This window comes from Tachyglossus aculeatus, chromosome 2, assembly GCF_015852505.1.
Source record: "Tachyglossus aculeatus isolate mTacAcu1 chromosome 2, mTacAcu1.pri, whole genome shotgun sequence".
Classification (NCBI taxonomy): domain Eukaryota; kingdom Metazoa; phylum Chordata; class Mammalia; order Monotremata; family Tachyglossidae; genus Tachyglossus; species Tachyglossus aculeatus.
In genome coordinates this window covers 153,528,774-153,548,462 of record NC_052067.1, presented here as the reverse complement: position 1 = coordinate 153,548,462, position 19,689 = coordinate 153,528,774, and the positions used below count along the sequence as shown (strand labels likewise).

The 19,689-nt window shown below is 42.2% G+C and overlaps 1 protein-coding gene across 4 annotated transcripts in view; it reads right to left on the bottom strand.

Annotated features, from left to right (window-relative positions):
• Positions 1–19,689, bottom strand: part of TMEM117 (transmembrane protein 117) — a 603,664-nt gene that overhangs the window by 456,854 nt on the left and 127,121 nt on the right. For 3 of the 4 annotated variants that reach the window (XM_038742118.1, XM_038742110.1, XM_038742126.1), the window contains exon 3: positions 6,520–6,652. The exons of the other annotated variant lie outside the window; for it this stretch is intronic. In XM_038742118.1, the coding sequence (XP_038598046.1) occupies positions 6,520–6,652 (133 nt within the window). The remainder of the gene's footprint in view (positions 1–6,519; positions 6,653–19,689) is intronic. 4 annotated transcript variants of the gene reach the window in all.

Below are 19,689 nucleotides of genomic sequence, written 5' to 3'. Positions count from 1 at the left end.
GGAAGCAAGAGAGAATAGGAGAAATGAGGACCTAATCAGAGAGGCCTCTTGGAGGTGACGTCGCTTCGGAAAGGCTTTGAAGGTGGGGAGACTGATCATCAGTAGGAAGAGGGAGGATGTCCCAGGCCAGAGGCGGGATGTGGACAAGTGGTTGGCAGTGAGATCCATGAGATTGGGGTACAGTGAGTAGGTTGATAGAGGAGCATGGATAACCACTGGAGGTTGTTGAGGAGTGGGGAAGTATGGATTAAATATTTTAGTAGAAAAATGATCTGGGCCAGTAGAGTGAAGGTATGGACTGGAGTGGGGAGAGACAAGAGGCAGGAAAGTCAACGAGGAGGTTGATGCAGTAAACAAGGTGGGATAGGACAGGACAAGAGCATAATTTAAGCATCTGTACAATCCCTTCTCCGCTTGCCTGACCCCGCTCCCCATTTCTCCTCCTCCATCTTCTCTCCAGAGCGAAATGCTTTCTCTAGGATCAACACCCTCATCCATGATCTCAGGCTACAAGACGCCAGTGAAAGACTGAGGGAAGAGACCTTCCTCTACCTGGGACCTGGGATAGTCTGGATTGCAACATATCATCATCATCATCATCAATCGTATTTATTGAGAGCTTACTGTGTGCAGAGCACTGTACTAAGCGCTTGGGAAGTACAAGTTGGCAACACATAGAGACAGTCCCTACCCAACAGTGGGCTCACAGTCTAAAAGGGGGAGACAGAGAACAAAACCAAACATACTAACAAAATAAAATAAATAGAATAGATATGTACAAGTAAAATAAAATAAATAAATAGAGTAATAAATATGTACAAGCATGTATACATATATACAGGTGCTGTGGGGAAGGGAAGGAGGTAAGATGAGGGGATGGAGAGGGGGATGAGGGGGAGAGGAAGGAAGGGGCTCAGTCTGGGAAGGCCTCCTGGAGGAGGTGAGCTCTCAGTAGGACCTTGAAAGGAGGAAGAGAGCTAGCTTGGCGGATGGGCAGAGGGAGGGCATTCCAGGCCCGGGGGATGACGTGGGCCGGGGGTCCACATATGGGATGGTCTGGATTGCAACATATGCTTCCCAGCTCAAAGTCCTGCCTCCCTCTTCCCCAGTGCTGCCCTCCTGCTCAGAAAGTCTGGTGATGTAGAAATTTAAAGTTGGCAGAGATTCAGTCGGGCGGTTCTTTAAAGGACCGTTTAGTGGGATCATCTCAGAGGACGACACTTGTTCAACATTTTGCAGAGCAAAATCCACCTCACCGTCATGGAGCCTCCACAACCTAATAATTACAGACACTGAACCACCTCTGATATCACACACTACATCCCAAAGGTAAAGTCACTGTCCTCTCCCAAGCACTTAGTACATTGCTCTGCACACAATAAGAGACCACTGATTGATTAATTTCAGGTTGTTTTTTTTCTTCAGTCATCATACCCCTCCACTTCTGTATCTCAATCTTGGATGCAGTCCCAAGTTCAATAAACACTGTTGATAATAATGATAATAACAACAATAATTCAGTTTTTGTTCGACAATGCACTTACCTCCGTGCTCTGCACACAGTAAGTGCTAAATAAATACCATAGATAATAATAATAATAATAATGGTATTTGTTAAGTGCTTCCTATGTGCAACCTAATAATTACAGATGCTAAACCACCTCTGATATCACGCACTACATCCCAAAGGTAAAGTCACTGTCCTCTCCCAAGCACTTAGTACATTGCTCTGCACACAATAAGAGGCCATTGATTGATTAATTTCAGGTTGTTCAATCATCATACCCCTCCACTTCCGTATCTCAAACTTGGATGCAGTCCCAAGTTCAACAAACACTGTTGATAATAATGATGATAACAACAATAATTCATTCAGGTTTTGTTCAACAATGCACTTACCTCCATGCTCTGCACACAGTAAGTGCTAAACAAATACCATAGATAATAATAATAATAATGGTATTTGTTAAGTGCTTCCTACGTGCAACCTAATAATTACAGACACTGAACCACCTCTGATATCACACACTACATCCCAAAGGTAAAGTCACTGTCCTCTCCCAAGCACTTAGTACATTGCTCTGCACACAATAAGAAACCATTGATTGATTAATTTCAGGTTGTTTGTTGTTTTTCTTCAGTCATCATACCCCTCCACTTCCGTATCTCAATCTGGGATGCAGTCCCAAATTCAATAAACACTGTTGATAATAATGATAATAACAAAAATAATTCATTCAGTTTTTGTTTGACAATGCACTTACCTCAGTGCTCTGCACACAGTAAGTGCTAAATAAATACCATAGATAATAATAATAATAATAATAATAATAATAATGGTATTTGTTAAGTGCTTCCTATGTGCAACCGAATAATTACAGACACTGAACCACCTCTGATATCACACACTACATCCCAAGGGTAAAGTCATTGTCCTCTCCCAAGCACTTAGTACATTGCTCTGCACACAATAAGAGACCACTGATTGATTAATTTCAGGTTGTTTTTTTTCTTCAGTCATCATACCCCTCCACTTCCGTATCTCAACCTTGGATGCAGTCCCAAGTTCGATAAACACTGTTGATAATAATGATGATAACAACAATAATTCATTCAGGTTTTGTTCAACAATGCACTTACCTCGGTGCTCTGCGCACAGTAAGTGCTAAATACCATAGATAATAATAATAATAATAATGGTATTTGTTAAGTGCTTCCTATGTGCAACCTAATAATTACAGAGACTAAACCACCTCTGATATCACACACTACATCCCAAAGGTAAAGTCACTGTCCTCTCCCAAGCACTTAGTACATTGCTCTGCACACAATAAGAGACCATTGATTGACTAATTTCAGGTTGTTCAATCATCATACCCCTCCACTTCCATATCTCAATCTTGGATGCAGTCCCAAGTTCAATAAACACTGTTGATAATAATGATGATAACAATGATAATTCATTCAGTTTTTGTTCGACAATGCACTTACCTCAGTGCTCTGCACACAGTACTAAATAAATACCATAGATAATAATAATAATAACAATGGTATTTGTTATGTGCTTCCTATGTGCCAAGCACCTTTCTAAGTGCTGGGGTAATGATGATGATGATGATTATGATATTTATTAAGCGCTTACTATGTGCCAAGCACTGTTCTAAGCGCTGGGGTAGATACAAGGTAATCAGGTTGTCCCACGTGGTGCTCATCATCAATCGTATTTATTGAGCACTTACTATGTGCAGAGCACTGTACTAAGCGCTTGGGAAGTACAAATTGGCAACATATAGAGACAGTCCAATAGCGACAGTACAAATTATCATTCTAGTTTTTCTCCAACCTGCTCAGTGATAATAATAATAATAATAATAATAATAATAATAGCATTTATTAAGTGCTTACTATGTGCACAGCACTGTTCTAAGTGCTGGGAAGGTTACAAGGTGATCAGGTGGTTGTCCCTCGGGGGGCTCACAGTCTTAATCCCCATTTTATAGATGTGGTAACTGAGGCACAGTGACGTTAAGTGGCTTGCCCACGGTCACTCAGCAGACAAGTGGAATAGCAGGGATTAATAATAATAATAATAATAATAATAATGGTGTTTGTTAAGCACTTACTATGTGCCAAACACTTTTCTAAGTGTTCTGACCCCCAAGCCCATGCTCTTTCCACAAAGCCACGCTGCTTCTCTAGATACAAGGTAATCAGGTTGTCCAAGTGTGGCTCACGGTCTCAATCCCCATTTTACAGATGAGGTAACTGAGGCACAGAGAAATGAAGTGGCTTGGCCAAGGTCACACAGTAGACAAGTGGCAGAGCTGGGATTAGAACCCATGGCCTCTGACTCCCAATCTGTGCTCTTCCCACTAAGCCAAGCAGCTGTCAAGCATACATAAAGAGGATTTTTTTCTGCTATCTATAGTCCCAATTCACTACATAACAACAAAATGGCCCTGGGGACTTTTGGTAATGGAGGTTAAGAAACATTTTGTTCTTATTATTTCAGGCACTCTTCTACTGAAAGAGCATGGGCTTTGGAGTCAGAGGTCATGGGTTCAAACCCCGGCTCTGCCGATTGTCAGCTGTGTGACTTTGGGCCAGTCACTTGACTTCTCTGTGCATCAGTTACCTCATCTGTAAAAATGGGGATTAAGACTGTGAGACCCCCGAGGGACAACCACCTGATCACCTTGTAACCTTCCCAGCACTTAGAACAGTGCTTTGCACATAGTAAGCACTTAATAAATGCTATTATTATTATTATCATTACTGAGCAGGTTGGAGAAAAACTAGAATGATAATTTGTAATAAAACCAGGAATTTGGGTCAGATGCAAATAATATATAATATATAGTGTATATATTAATAGATTGCAAATTGTATATATTATTATATACAATTACTATTGTATATAATAATTATGGTATTTGTTAAGCACTTACTATGTGCTGGGCACTGTATTAAGAGCTGGGGTGGATACAAGCAAATCAGGTTAGACAGTCCTTGTCCTTCATTCATTCATTCAATCATATTTATTGAGCGCTTACTGTGTGCAGAGCATTGTACTAAGCACTTGGAAAGTACATTTCGGCAACAGATAAAAACAATCCCTACCCAACAACGGGCTCACAGTCTAGAAATGAAACATAAGTGTATACGATTACCCTTATGCCTCTGGCCCTTTCCTCTTCATATCTGACACCTGTCCACATGTCCACGTGTCCACATGTTTTGTTTTGTTGTCTGTCTCCCCTCTCTAGACTGTGAACCCGCTGTTGGGTAGGGACCGTCTCTATATGTTGCCAACTTGTACTTCCCAAGCTCTTAGTACAGTGCTCTGCACACAGTAAGCTCTCAATAAATACCATTGAATGAATGAATGAATAAAATAAATGAAAAGAAAGAAAAGATGCATACTGTTTAAACACTGGAATTTTGAAAAAAAAAATCAAGATATAAAGGCAGCTCCAAATCAGACTTACTCTAAAAATTCAGCGATGTATTTCTGACTGCATTTTGACCAGGTCCAAAGGCTCCCATGATAATTTAAAGTTGGCCTCACATTACGTGATACTGAGGCTCAGTTCCTGCTTCCTTACATTTAAAGCTGCCATCGTGAGGAACATTAAACACATGGCCAAGTTCAAGGGGCTAATCGTCTTAATAAACACTTTAGAGATGAGGGATCTGAGAAGCAGGGAAGTGAAGTGATTTGCTCAAGATCGCACAACAGACAAGTGGAAGAGTCAGGATTAGAACCCATGACCCTCTAATTTTCCACTATGCTCATCTCCTACACAGAAAGTTTAACAAAACTTCAGAAAAATACATGAGGAATTCAACTGCTGAATAATTAACTTTTTTTACCTGTCTTTGCCAACGTAAATGCATTAGAACATTTTAAACAGAACTTCGACTGCCTATGGTACTACATACTCTCACAGTCCATTTATTCATTACCGGTCCCCTGTGAACGGGCGCTTGTTTCGCTTCAACTCGGTTACATTTTCGAAACAATCTCGATTTTAAACAAGTCCAAGTGTGCTTCCAGCCTAAGTAGCAATTACAGAACAATCATATGCCAAATTTCTCAATCCAGAATCCTTTCCACGACGGTATATTAACCCCTATTAGTGTGACTAAATCAGAAACCTTGCTAACTGGATGTTTACTTCAATAAAATCACTTGGATTTAAGAGAAATATTTTTCAGAATGAAAAAGTTACAGCCATTCCAAAATCCATTTGCAGAAAACAAGTCAAGGAGTCAAAGCTTCACAAAAATGGAGTACTGAAATGGACTCTGGGAAGGATAATCTCCCTTGGTGACTAATTTTCCTCAAAAGAAAAGTCAAACCTGGCTCTTCGGGAACAGAGTCTGGCCACTCAGAAAGTTTCCCTGTAGTCAGAATTTGACTTATAGGTGTGGGAATTTATGCCACATTCCCAAGCCTCAGAGCCCTAAACCTGTATGGAACTATATATCTATAATTCTATTTATTTATATTAATGCCTGTTTACTTGTTTTGGTGTCTATCTCCCTCCTTCTAGACTGTAAACACGGTGTGGGCAGGGATTGTCTCTATTCCTGAATTGGACTTTCCAAGCGCTTAGTACAGTGCTCTGCACACAGTAAGCACTCAATAAATGTGATTCAATGAATGAATGAACTCTGCATTTCTGCACTGATGAAAGAGTCCACAGACTGCATTCCTATTCAGATCAAAGAGTAGAAAGTCTCCACCCTATTCTGTGGGAATCCCATGCCTCTTTGCTATATATTTTCAAAATAAGCAAACTGCAATCAATGCCCATCTTCGTTATTACTTCTAAGGCCCCTTTGTTCAGTTAATGAACCGATTAACCCCTTTAAAGCATGATGCATAAAGGAAAGGCAGATACATATCAATATTCCCACTACTGAAATGTTTTCAAAATTCGGTAGGATCGAATCATAGCTAAAGCACCCAAAAAAAGCATGGATGACTGGAAGGGGAAGCAAAAAGTGACCTACCCCATGTTCCCTTCCATAAGGAGAATCATATTGTAGATGTGTGAAAAGATGAAGAGGAAGAGGATCGTGCTGAAAAACATTGTCATCCAAGACCCATGATCCTCACGGAACATTTTGAGTCGGAGCACTTGACCTGAAACGAGGAGAGGATCAAAAATCAACTCTACTGAGTCTTCAAGTCTAGGCATCTTCACATTGGGAATCTAAGGATTATTACTGTTGTTTAATGATACTTATTAGTAATAATAATAATAATTTTGGTATTTGTTAAGAACTTACTATGTGTAAAGCACTGTTCTAAGCACTGGGGAGGATACAAGGTGATCAGGTTGTCCCATATGGGGCACACAATCTTAATCCCCATTATACAGATGAGGTAACTGAGGCCAAGAGAAGTCAAACGACTTGCCCAAAGTCACACAGCTGACAAGCAGAAGAGTCAGGATTTGAACCCATGACCTCTGACTCCCAAGCCCGTGCTCTTTCCACTGAGCCATGCTGCTTCTCAGCGTTAAGTGTTTACTATGTTCAGGCACTGTACTAAGGGCTTGGGTAGATACTCGGATTGGACACAGTCAGTCCATGCCCCATGTAGGACTCACAGTACTGATGCACATTTTACAGATGAAGTAACTGAGGCACAGGGAAGTTACGTGACTTGTCCAAGGTCACAAAGCACTGGTACAAGTTGGCTCAAGGTCTTGTGGAAACAAATTCTCTGTTATGATCATCTAGTTCATTCATTCATTCATTCAATCGCATTTATTGAGCACTTAGTGTGTGCAGAACACTGTACTAAGCGCTTGGAAAGTATAATTCAGCAATAGGTAGAGACCATCCCTACCCAAAAACGGGCTCACAGTCTAGAAGGGGGGAGACAGACAACAAAACAAAACAAGTACACAGGCATCAAGAGCATCAATATACCTAAATAGAATTATAGATGTATACACATCATTAATAAAATAAATAAAATAATAAATATGTACAAATATACACAAGTGCTGTGGGCCGGGGAAGGGGTTAGAGCAGAGGGAGGAAGTTGGGGAGATGGGGAGAGGAGGAGGAGTAGAGGAAAAAGGGGGCTCAATCAATCAATCAATTGTATTTATTGAGCACTTACTGTGTGCAGAGCACTGTACTAAGCGCTTGGGAAGTACAAGTTGGCAACATATAGAGACAGTCCCTACCCAACAGTGGGCTCACAGTCTAGAAGGGGGAGACAGAGAACAAAACCAAACATATTAACAAAATAAAATAGAATAGATATATGTTGCCAATTTGTACTTCCCAAGCGCTTAGTACAGTGCTCTGCACATAGTAAGCGCTCAATAAATACGATTGATGATGATGTACGAGTAAAATAAATAGAGTAATAAATATGTACAGTCTGGGAAGGCCTCCTGGAGGAGGTGAGCTCTCAGTAGGGCTTTGAAGATGAGGTGACTTAGGCACAGAGAAGTGACGTGACTTGCCCAAAGTCACCCAGCTGACAAGTGGCAGACCTGGGATTAGAACCCACGACCTCTGACTCCCGAGCCCGTGCCCTTTCCGCAAAGCCACGCTGCTCCTCAGAGCTGGTAGACAAGTTCCCTGCCCACAACGATATTACAGTCTAGAGGGAGAGACAGACATTAATATAAATCAATAAATGACACATATGTATATAAGTGCGGTGGTGTTGAGGTTGGGGAAAATAACAAGTGCTTAAAGGATATACTGCCAAGTCCTAACTCTCGCTCCCTATCAGAAAGTTTCACTATTATCCTTGTCATCTTGATTAGTCTTCCCGATACTCTCCCCAGTTGGATCATTTTCCTCCTGAAATAAAATGCCTGGGTCTGAGATCATTTTGTAAGTAAGGCCTTCTCTGATTCATTTTTCTTCTTTCCAGGACATTGTCTCCCAACTATCATCTTAGTACTTTTGCACCAGCTCTGCACTTCTGCACTCAAAACTTCCCATAGTAATAATAATAATAATAATTTTGGTATTCATTAATAAAAATAATAATAATAATGTTGGCATTTGTTAAGCGCTTACTATGTGCCAAGCACTGTTCTAAGCGCTTGGGGGCTACAAAGTGATCAGGTTGTCCCACGTGGGGCTCACAGTCTTAGGCGCTTACTATGTGCCAAGCACTGTTCTAAGTGCTGGGTAGATCAGGTTGTCCCACATGGGGCTCACAGTCTTCAATCCCCATTTTCCAGATGAGGTAACTGAGGCCCAGAGAAGTGAAGTGACTTGCCCAAAGTCACACAGCTGATAGGTGGCGGAGCCGGGATTAGAACCCACGACTTCTGACTCCCAAGCCCGGGCTCTTTCCACTGAGCCACGCTGCTTTCTGAACGGTATTTCTGAACTTATAGGGTTGCCTGCTTCTCCTTTTTCATTCGGCAACATCTCCAACTTTACACTAGCATTTTCCTCTCATCCATAATTATCTTGGATCTTTCTTCCTGCTAAATGGTCGGGTCCTTAAGCGGAGGGATCGTATTGTCTGATCTTTTGGTATCCTGCAGTACAGAAATGGCAGTAGAAGCAGCATGGCCTAGTGGACAGAGCACGGGCTCGGGAGTCCAATGGGCCTGGGTTCTAATCCTGGCACCACCACTTCATCATCATCATCATCAATCGTATTTATTGAGCGCTTACTACGTGCAGAGCACTGTACTAAGCGCTTGGGAAGTACAAATTGGCAACATATAGAGACAGTCCCTACCCAACAGTGGGCTCACAGTCTAAAAGGGGGAGACAGAGAACAAAACCAAACATACTAACAAAATAAAATAAATAGAATAGATATGTACAAATAAAATAGAGTAAAAAAAATATGTACAAACATATATACATATATACAGGTGCTGTGGGGAAGGGAAGGAGGTAAGATGGGGGGGATGGAGAGGGGGACGAGGGGGAGAGGAAGGAAGGGGCTCAGTCTGGGAAGGCCCTTGTCTGCTGTATGGCCTTGGGCAAGTCACACAACTTCTCGGTGCCTCCGTTCCCTCATCTGTAAAATGGGGATTAAGACTGTGAGACCTGTGTGGACAGGGACTGTGTTCCTGTGTTGTATCTACCCCAGCACTAAGAACAGTGCCTGGCACATAGTAAGCGCTTAACAAATACCAAAATCATTAAAGGGCTTTGCACAAAGAATGAGTGCTCCAGAAATACTACTGACTGGAATCAAAAGGAGAAGTGTTGCCTAGCGGAAAGAGCACAGGTCTGGGAGCCAGAGCCACTGAAAAGCAGTGTGGCTTAGTGGAAAGAGCCCGGGCTTGGAAGTCAGAGGTCATGGGTTCTAATCCCAACTCTGCCACTTGTCAGCTGTGTGACTTTGGGCAAGTCACTTAACTTCTCTGTGCCTCAGTTACCTCATCTGTAAACTGGGACTAAATGTGTGAGCCCCATGTGAGACAACCTAATTACCCTGTATCTACCCCAGCGCTTAGAACAGTGCTTGGCACATAGTAAGCACTTAACAAATACCATTATTATTATCCCAGCTCTGCCACGTCTCTTCTGGGTGACCTTGGGCAAGTCATTTAACAGTTCCTTCATCTGCGATCTGTTGTCCCTCCTACTTAGACTGTGAGCCCCATGCTGGACCTGATTAAGCACTCAATATATACAACTGAATGAATTATCTTGGAGCTACACAGTTAAAAATGCTACTATTGTTATTATTATTATAATTATAATTTAAGGGATGTTTGGCCAGGGTTAAGAAACAGACTAGGGGAGAGAACACTAAAGGAGGCCCCTCGTTTTTCTGGTATACATAGAGATTAGTACCAGTATTTGTTTCAGTAAATATGGTCGTGAATCATCTGGAAAAGAGTGTACAGTAATAATAATAATTTTGGTATTTGTTAAGAGCTTACTATGGGCCAAGCACTGTTCTAAGTGCTGGGGGAGATACAAGATAATCAGGTTGTCCCACTTGGGGCTCACATTCTCAATCCCCATTTTCCAGATGAGGTAACTGAGGCACAGAGAATGACGATAATAATGGTATTTGTTAAGTGCTTACTATGTGCCAAGCACTGTTCTAAGCACTGGGGGGGATACAAGGTGATCAGGTTGTCCCACATGGGGCTCACAGTCTTGATCCCCATTTTACAGATGAGGTAACTGACGCACAGAGAAGTTAAGTGACTTGCCCAAAGTCACATAGCTGACAAGTGGCGGAGACAGGATTAGAACCCATGACCTCTGACTCCCAAGCGCATGCTCCTTCCACTGAGCCACGCTGCTTCTCTAATTTTCGGGCTCGAAACACCAGTCAAATTTTCGGGCTTGAAACAGACACTAAGCTCTTCCAAGTGGTGGAATTCTAGGCAAATGAGAACAGGGAAATGCAGCTGAGATTCAGGATGAGCGAATGCAACATAATAATAACAATAATAATGATGGCATTTGTTAAGCGCTTACTATGTGAAAAGCACTGTTCTAAGCGCTGGGGTGGATACAAGGTGATCACGTTGTCCCACATGGGGCTCACAGTCTTTATTTCCATTTTACAGATGAGGGAACTGAGGCCCAGAGAAGTTAAGTGACTTGGCCAAAGTCACACAGCTGACAAGTTTTTGCATCAGGCAAAAACTCCTCACCCTGGGCTTCAAGGCTGTCCATCCCCTCGCCCCCTCCTACCTCACCTCCCTTCTCTCCTTCTCCAGCCCGGCCCGCCACTCCGCTCCTCCGCCGCTAATCTCCTCACCGTACCTCGTTCTCGCCTGTCCCGCCATCCACCCCCGGCCCACATCATCCCCCGGGCCTGGAATGCCCTCCCTCTGCCCAACCGCCAAGCTAGCTCTCTTCCTCCCTTCAAAGCCCTACTGAGAACTCACCTCCTCCAGGAGGCCTTCCCAGACTGAGTCCCCTCCTTCCTCTCCCCCTCGTCCACTCTCCATCCCCCCGCCTTACCTCCTTCCCCTCCCCACAGCACCTGTATATATGTATATATGTTTGTACGTATTTATTACTCTATTTATTCATTTATTTTACTTGTACGTATCTATTCTATTTATTTTATTAATATGTTTGGTTTTATTCTCTGTCTCCCCCTTCTAGATTGTGAGCCCACTGTTGGGTAGGGACTGTCTCTATATGTTGCCAACTTGTACTTCCCAAGCGCTTAGTACAGTGCTCTGCACACAGTAAGTGCTCAATAAATATGATTGATTGATTGATACTAATTATTTGATTTTGTTAATATGTTTTCTTTTGTTCTCTCTCTCACCCTTCTAGACTGTGAGCCCACTGTTGGGTAGGGACCATCTCTATATGTTGCCAACTTGTACTTCCCAAGCGCTTAGTACAGTGCTCTGCATACAGTAAGCACTTAATAAATACAATTGAATGAAAGTGGCGGAGCTAGGATTTGAACCCAGGGCCTCTGACTCCCAAGCCCGTGCTCTTTCCACTGAGTCACACTGCTTCTCTGTAAAAAGCACTGAAGGGGAGATCATTTAACTCCAGGATGACAGCCTCTGGATTGTTCGCCATGACGCCAAATAGGCCTAGCAAGCATTAGGGCCTAGTCCATCAAATCAACAGTCCAGTGTATGTACACGTCCAAAAGGCCAACAATATACCCGGGCATCATCAGCACGAGAATCAGGATGTCAAGGAGAAGCAGCATGGCCTAGAGTGAGAAGCAGTGTGGTCTAGTGGATAGAGCACAGACCTGGGATAGGCAGAAGGATCTGGGTTCTAATCCTGCCTCTGCCACTTAACTTCTCTACACTTCACTTACCTCATCTGTAAAATGGGGATTAAGACTGTGAGACCCATGTGGGACATGGATTGTGTCCACCTGACAATCTTGTATCTACCTACATGCTTAGTAATAATAGTAATAATGATGGCATTTATTAAGCCCTTACTAGATGCGAAGCACTGTTCTAAGCGCTGGGGAGGTTACAAGGTGATCAGGTTGTCCCACGTGGGGCTCACAGTCTTAACCCCCATTTTACAGATGAGGTAACGGATGCACAGAGAAGTGAAGTGACTTGCCCAAAGTCACACAGCTGACAATTGGTGGAGCCGGGATTTGAACCCATGAACTCTGACTCCAAAGCCTGTCCTCTTTCCAGTGAGCCACGTTGCTTCTCCTCTGCTTCTCTCTCTGTGCAGTATACTGCACAGCTCATAGTAAGCGCTCAATAAATTCCATTAAAAAAGTGAAGCATTAGGTAAGTCCAATAGATAGTTTAGTATGGGCTAAATGTTAAATCAAATGCTTTTAAATAACATTTTTAAATGGTATTTATTAAGCACTTACTACGTGCCAGGTACTGTACTAAGCGCTGGATAGGTACAAGCTAATGAGGTTGGACAGTTTTAATCCACATTTTAGAGATTCATTCATTCATTCATTCAATCGTATTTATTGAGCGCTTACTGTGTGCAGAGCGCTGTACTAAGCGCTTGGGAAGTACAAATGGGCAACATATAGAGACGGTCCCTACCCAACAGTGGGCTCACAGTCTAGAAGGGGGAGACAGAGAACAAAACAAAACATATTAACAAAATAAAGTAAGTAGAATAAATATGTACAAGTAAAATGAATAAATAGAGTAATAAATACGTACAAACATATACATATATGCAGGTGCTGTGGGGAAGGGAAGGAGATGAGGTAACTAAAGCACGGGGAAGTGAAGAGACTTGACCACAGTAACACAGCAGCCAAGTGGAGGAGTGGGATTAGAACTCAGGTCCTCTGACTCTCAGGCCCAGCCTCTTTCCACTAGACCACACTGCTTCCCTAATTTCTCTAAGATAAAAAATAAAACAACTTTCTTGGTCTCAAGATGGACTTTTCTCCCTTTGAGAGTTCTAAATGACTAAGTGCAACTAGACAACTTCAGGCTATCTTTCCCAAACAGGAAAACATGAACCTTTTCTTCTGGGGAATTCAATGGCACCAGGCTTGTGGACAGACATATTTGCCACAGTAGAGAGCAGAGAAGAATGGGAGGGTCATAATCCATATTCTTTTTTTTACTATCCTATAACTAGGGATGGGAGAACTCAATAGTTGACCTGAATTCTGAAATTATGTGCCTTAAAAATACAGACTACTTGACAAATGGTAATTTGTTCTCTATAAATTTAACCAAATTCAGTATATACAGTCATCTATATTTGGCTGTCTTTCAGGTTCAAAGGTGACCCTAGAGGTGGAAAGATTTATATCAGTTAAAATAGCATCTATACATAAATAAGCAATATTTGTGGATTACAGTCTCGATGCATATATGCTTTTCCTTTACCGGGAGATTTATAGATTTCAGAAAGTAAGTGCACATTTTAGGCATGACAAATGGAGCAGCACAATAACACCTAATTACATCCGCACCATGAACTTAGAAGCTCACTCTGTTTCCATATTGAAAATAAAATTGGTTCATTGCTTTTCAACAAAGTGGTTTTCTATTCATTTTTGTGACTGTAGTTGAAATAATCTCTCGGATTAATCAATCCATCAGTGGTATTTATTGAGCACTTACTGTATGTTAACGTTTCATTCCAATATTTCCAGTGCATGGAAAGTCATACCTATTTATTGTTGTGATCATGTTTTTAATGGTATTTGTTAAGTGATTTCTATGTGTCAAACACTATTCTAAGCACTGGGGTAGGTACAAGGTAATTAGTTCAGACACCATCCCTGCCCCACTTGGGGCTCACAGTCTAAGGAGGAGGGAGGAAGGTTATCCCCAATTTTATCATTGAGGAAATTAAGGTACAGAGAAGTTAAGTGACTTGCCCAAGGTCACACAGCAGACAAGTGGTGGAGCAGGGATTAGAACCCAGGTCTTTCTCTCTCCACTAGGCCACGTTGCTTCTCATTGGAATGTAAATGAAATATCTCTCAGATTAATCACTCTTAATGGTACTTGCATTCCAATATTTTCGGTGCATGGAAAGTCATAGCTATTCGTTTTTGTGATCGTAGTTGAAATATCTCTCAGTTTAATCAGTTAATCAATAGAAGGTATTTATTGAGCACTTACTGTGTGTAACCTTGCATTCCAATATGTTAAGTGCGTGGAAAGTCCTAACCAGTCCCTCACTAAGTCTATCTCATTATGGTTCTTGGCTAGGCAATAAAAGTAGATCCATTTTTCCCATAAGACTCTCCCAAAGGCTTAGTTCAGTGTTGTACACACAGTAAGTGCTCAATAATTATGATTGAACAAATGAATGGGCATCTTTCCCCTCCTTCACACCTTCCCCTGGTTGCCTATCCCCCTCTTCATCAAGAAAAATTCCCGCCCATGGGTTTTATGGTATTCAATCAGTTCCCTTCCCATTCCTTAACCTCACTCCTCTCCCGTTAACACCCAGATACCATACGTTGCTCCTCTGGACCGTCTCTACATGTTGCCAACTTGTACTTCCCAAGCGCTTAGTACAGTGCTCTGCACACAGTAAGCGCTCAATAAATACGATTGATTGATTGATCCTACTCACTCTGCCTTATTCTCACCTCTCTCTCCGTCTAGAAGGGGGAGACAGACAACAAAACATATTAACAATATACATGTATGTATATATGTTTGTGTGTATTTATTACTCTATTTTATTTGTACATGTTTATTCTATTTATTTTATTTTGTTAATATGTTTGGTTTTGTTGTCTGTCTCCCCCTTCTAGACTGTGAGCCCACTGTTGGGCAGGGACTGTCTCTATATGTTGCCAACTTGGACTTCCCAAGCGCTTAGTTCAGTGATCTGCGCACAGTAAGCGCTCAATAAATACGATTGAATGAATGAATGAATGAACCTCTTGGACAAGTTACTTCACTTCTCTGTGTCCCAGTTATGTCATCTGTAAAATGGGGATGAAGACTGTGAGCCCCATGTGGGACAAAGTCTGTGCCATTTATGGCATAGACTGTGTCCAACCTCATTAGTTTATGTCTACTCCAGTACTTAGTAAAGTGCCTGGCACATAGTGAGTGCTTAACAAATAGTCTCCCAGACTGTGAGCCCACTGTTGTGTAGGGGCCGTCTCTATATGTTGCCAACTTGTACTTCCCAGGAGCTTAGTACAGTGCTCTGCATACAGTAAGCGCTCAATAAATACGATTCAATGAATGAAACTCTTGCTCACAATCTCCCTTCTGCCAGGATCTGTTCCCCTTCAACGTCTGGAAGACCACTATTCTCCCATCTCCAATGCCCAACTAAAATTCCAGCCCCTCCAGGAGTCTTCCCCAAAGAATTTCTCATTCCCCATGCTAATTTTTTACCAATATTTGTTAAGTAATTACAATGTGCCAAGCAAAGTACTAAGCACTCGGTCGAGAAAGTTTATCGGGTTGGACACAGTTCTTGTCCCACATGGGGCTCACAGTTGGAGGGAGGAATACTGAATCCCCATTTTACAGATGAGGTACCTGAGGCACAGAGAAGGAAAATAACTTGCCCCAGGTCACACAGCAGACAATATTCTCTGTCTACTGGATCAACTCCGCCCTTGAGTCCTCGCCTCACAGTTGAGCACTCAGATACTCATTCCGGCCACTCCCCACCACAGCACTTGCGTACATCTCGTTCAACTCTGTTGCTTACCTTTCCTGTCATATATTTTAGTGTCTCCACCCACTGCTACACTGTAAGATCCTTGAGGGCAGGACAGGGGAAGCAGCATAGCCTAGAGAAGCAGCGTGGCTCAGTGGAAAGAGCCCGGGCTTTGGAGTCAGAGGTCATGGGTTCAAATCCCGGCTCTGCCAATTGTCAGCTGTGTGACTTTGGGCAATTCACTTAACTTCTCTGGGCCTCAGTTACCTCATCTGTAAAATGGAGATGAAGACTGTGAGCCCCCTGTGGGACAACCTGATTGCCTTGTAACTTCCCCAGCACTTAGAACAGTGCTTTGCACATAGTAAGCACTTAATAAATGCCATCATTATTATTGTTATTAGTGGAAAAAGCACACGCCTGGGAGCCAGAGGCTCTGCCACAAGTCTGCTGTGTGACCTTGGGTAAGTCACTTAACTTTTCTGTGCCTCAGTTACCCCATCTGTAAAATAGGGATCAGGACTGCGAGCCTCATCAGGGACTGTGTCCAACCTGATTAGCTTGTATCCACCCCATCGCTTAGAACAGTGCTTGGCACATAGTAAGCACTTAACAAATACCACAATTAATTAATGTCAATGTTGCCATGGGCCACTTTATTATCCCCATTTTTTTAAGTCTTTCTTAGCGTTTCCGTACATTTCTTTAAAAAAAAAATTTTCACAAATCTTGGCATCACTTCCTACACTGTAAAATGGGGTTCCTACACACTGCTTCCTAGAGAAGCAGCGTGGCTCAGTGGAAAGAGCATGGGCTTTGGAGTCAGAGGTCATGGGTTCAAATCTCTGCTCCACCAATTGTCAGCTGTGTGACTTTGGGCAAGTCACTTCACTTCTCTGTGCCTCAGTTCCCCCATCTGTAAAACGGGGATTAAGATTGTGAGCCCCATGTGGGACAACCTGATCACCTTGTAACCTCTCCAGCTCTTAGAACAGTGCTTTGCACATAATAAGTGCTTAATAAATGCTATCATTATTATTACTACACACTACTACCCCATCCTCCTGATACGATTCCATTATACCAACTATCATCATCCTTTAATTTAGATAAACTATGAGAATGACCATCATACCAAAGTCTTCTGTTCATTTTCTTGTCATCCTGCCAGTATTAAATGTCCTCTCTCACACCTATTCCCATATTCATTGTGAAATATAGTTCTGATTTTCCCTCCCAATAATATTCCACTAGAGGCCATGCCATTACCAAAAGAAAGGTTTGGAAATTTACTTGTGTCATATCAAGATGCATTTCTAAAAAATACCATGGATTCAGTGTGACTTTATGGATAGTTGTCATGAAAGGTGTCTAGAAAGCTAGCATTTGTTGCAGAGCTATAGCTTAGTAATCCACTAACCTATCATGTACAATAACAACAATAATTTTGGTATTTATTAAGGGTTTACTCTGCAAGGAACTGTACTAAACCCAGAGGTAGATACCAGTTAATCAGTTTGGACACAGTCTTTGACCCATCAGAGACTTATAGTCTAAGTAGGAGGGAGAATAGCTATTGAATCCCCATTCTACAGATGAGGAAATTGAGGCCAGAAAAATGAGGTGACTTGCCGGAGGTTAGACAGTAGGTAAGCGGCCGAGGAGGGATTAGAATCCATGTCCTCTGACTTCCAGCCTTAAGCTCTTTCCAGTAGGCCACCCTGCTTCTTGTGGGATATCTCATGTTACAAAAGAACCCTTAATTTGGATTATTCCATTTGATGCATTAGTGCTATTTAGTACTAATTTTTGGAGACTTTGAATGGTAATCAATAATTAAGTGCCTCTCCAGATTGCAAGCTCATTATGGGCAGGCAGGGCATCTGTACACCAACTGCGTCGTATTGTACTCTGCCAAGCACTTAGTATAGTGCTCTGCCCGCTCTAAGCGCTCAATAAAAACCATTGATGGACTGATTGAAAACTAAGAAAACCAAGGAGTGAATAATGGTACAGTACTATAGGACCTGATTATAATAATAATAATAATGATAGCATTTATTAAGTGCTTACTGTGTGCAAAGCACTGTTCTATGCGCTGGGGAGGTTACAAGGTGATCAGATTGTCCCACGGGGGGCTCACAGTCTTCATCTCCATTTTACAGATGAGGGAACTGAGGCCCAGAGAAGCGAAGTGACTTGCCCAAAGTCACACAGCTGACAATTGGCAGAGCCAGGATATGAACCCATGACCTCGGACTCCAAAGCCCGTGCTCTTTCCACTGAGCAACACTACTTCTCTATAATGATAAGAAGCCCTGTTCAAAGCACTGGGGGGGATACAAGGTAATCAGCTTGTTCCACATGGGGCTCACAGTCTTAATCCCCATTTTACAGATGAGGTAACTGAGGTGACTTGCCCAAAGCCACACAGCTAAGTGGCGGAGTCGCGATTAGAACCCATGACCTCTGACTCCCAAGCCCGGGCTCTTTCCACAGCCACGCTGCTTCTCTATAATGATAAGAAGCCCTGTTCTAAGCACTGGGGGGGATACAAGGTAATCAGCTTGTTCCACATGGGGCTCACAGTCTTAATCCCCATTTTACAGATGAGGTAACTGAGGTGACTTGCCCAAAGTCACACAGCTAAGTAACGGAGTCAGGATTAGAACCCATGACCTCTGACTCCCAAGCCCGGGCTCTTTCCACTAAGCCACGCCGCTTCTCTAAGGATCGTGAACTCAAAAGCTCCTTTTGCTTACTTATGTAACCCATCACACTCAAAATTGCCACTTTTTACTAATCTTGATAGGTTTAAATTACAATCATTATTTGCCTATCCCCCTGCATGGACCACCCTGCTCAGCCATATTCATTCAATCGTATTTATTGAGCGCTTACTGTGTGCAGAGCACTGTACTAAGCGCATGGGAAGTACAAGTTGGCAACATATAGAGACGGTCCCTACCCAACAGTGGGCTCACAGTCTAGAAGGGGGAGACAGAGAACAAAACATATTAACAAAATAAAATAAATAGAATAAATATGTACAAAGAAAATAAATAAATAGACAAAACACGTGATTTCCCACATTCAAAGCCCTCTTACAAACCCACCAATCCAGGTGGCATTCCCAGACTAATTCTTCTGCTACCCTTGACACTTTTGTGCATATTGGTGCATTCACATTTATGCATTGACATTTTGCTTAACTTTGCTCTTACCAGTCTCATCTGCATATTCCTTCCTGTTCAAAATGGGTGTGTTCAGGTTGTGTCTGCCATATCTTATAAGTAAATATTTTGAAGTAGTAATAATAATATTTACTGAGCCACTAGTGGGTACAGTGCACTACTACGTACTAAGTGCAGGGCTGAGTAAAACACACAAAAAAAATCCATATTTTCTGCCTATAAGTTATGTTCTAATGGATGAGCTATACATAGTACTATTTATGACAGTAATCAAAATAATCAAATGTGGAATTGAATAAATCACTAGACTGCAAACTCTTTGAGGGCAGGGATCTTGTCTCTCACAACCACTTAATACAGGGCTCTGTACACAGAAAGCACTCAGTAAATACCATTGATTGATAAACATATACGCAGAAGTCATGAGCTTGGGGATAAA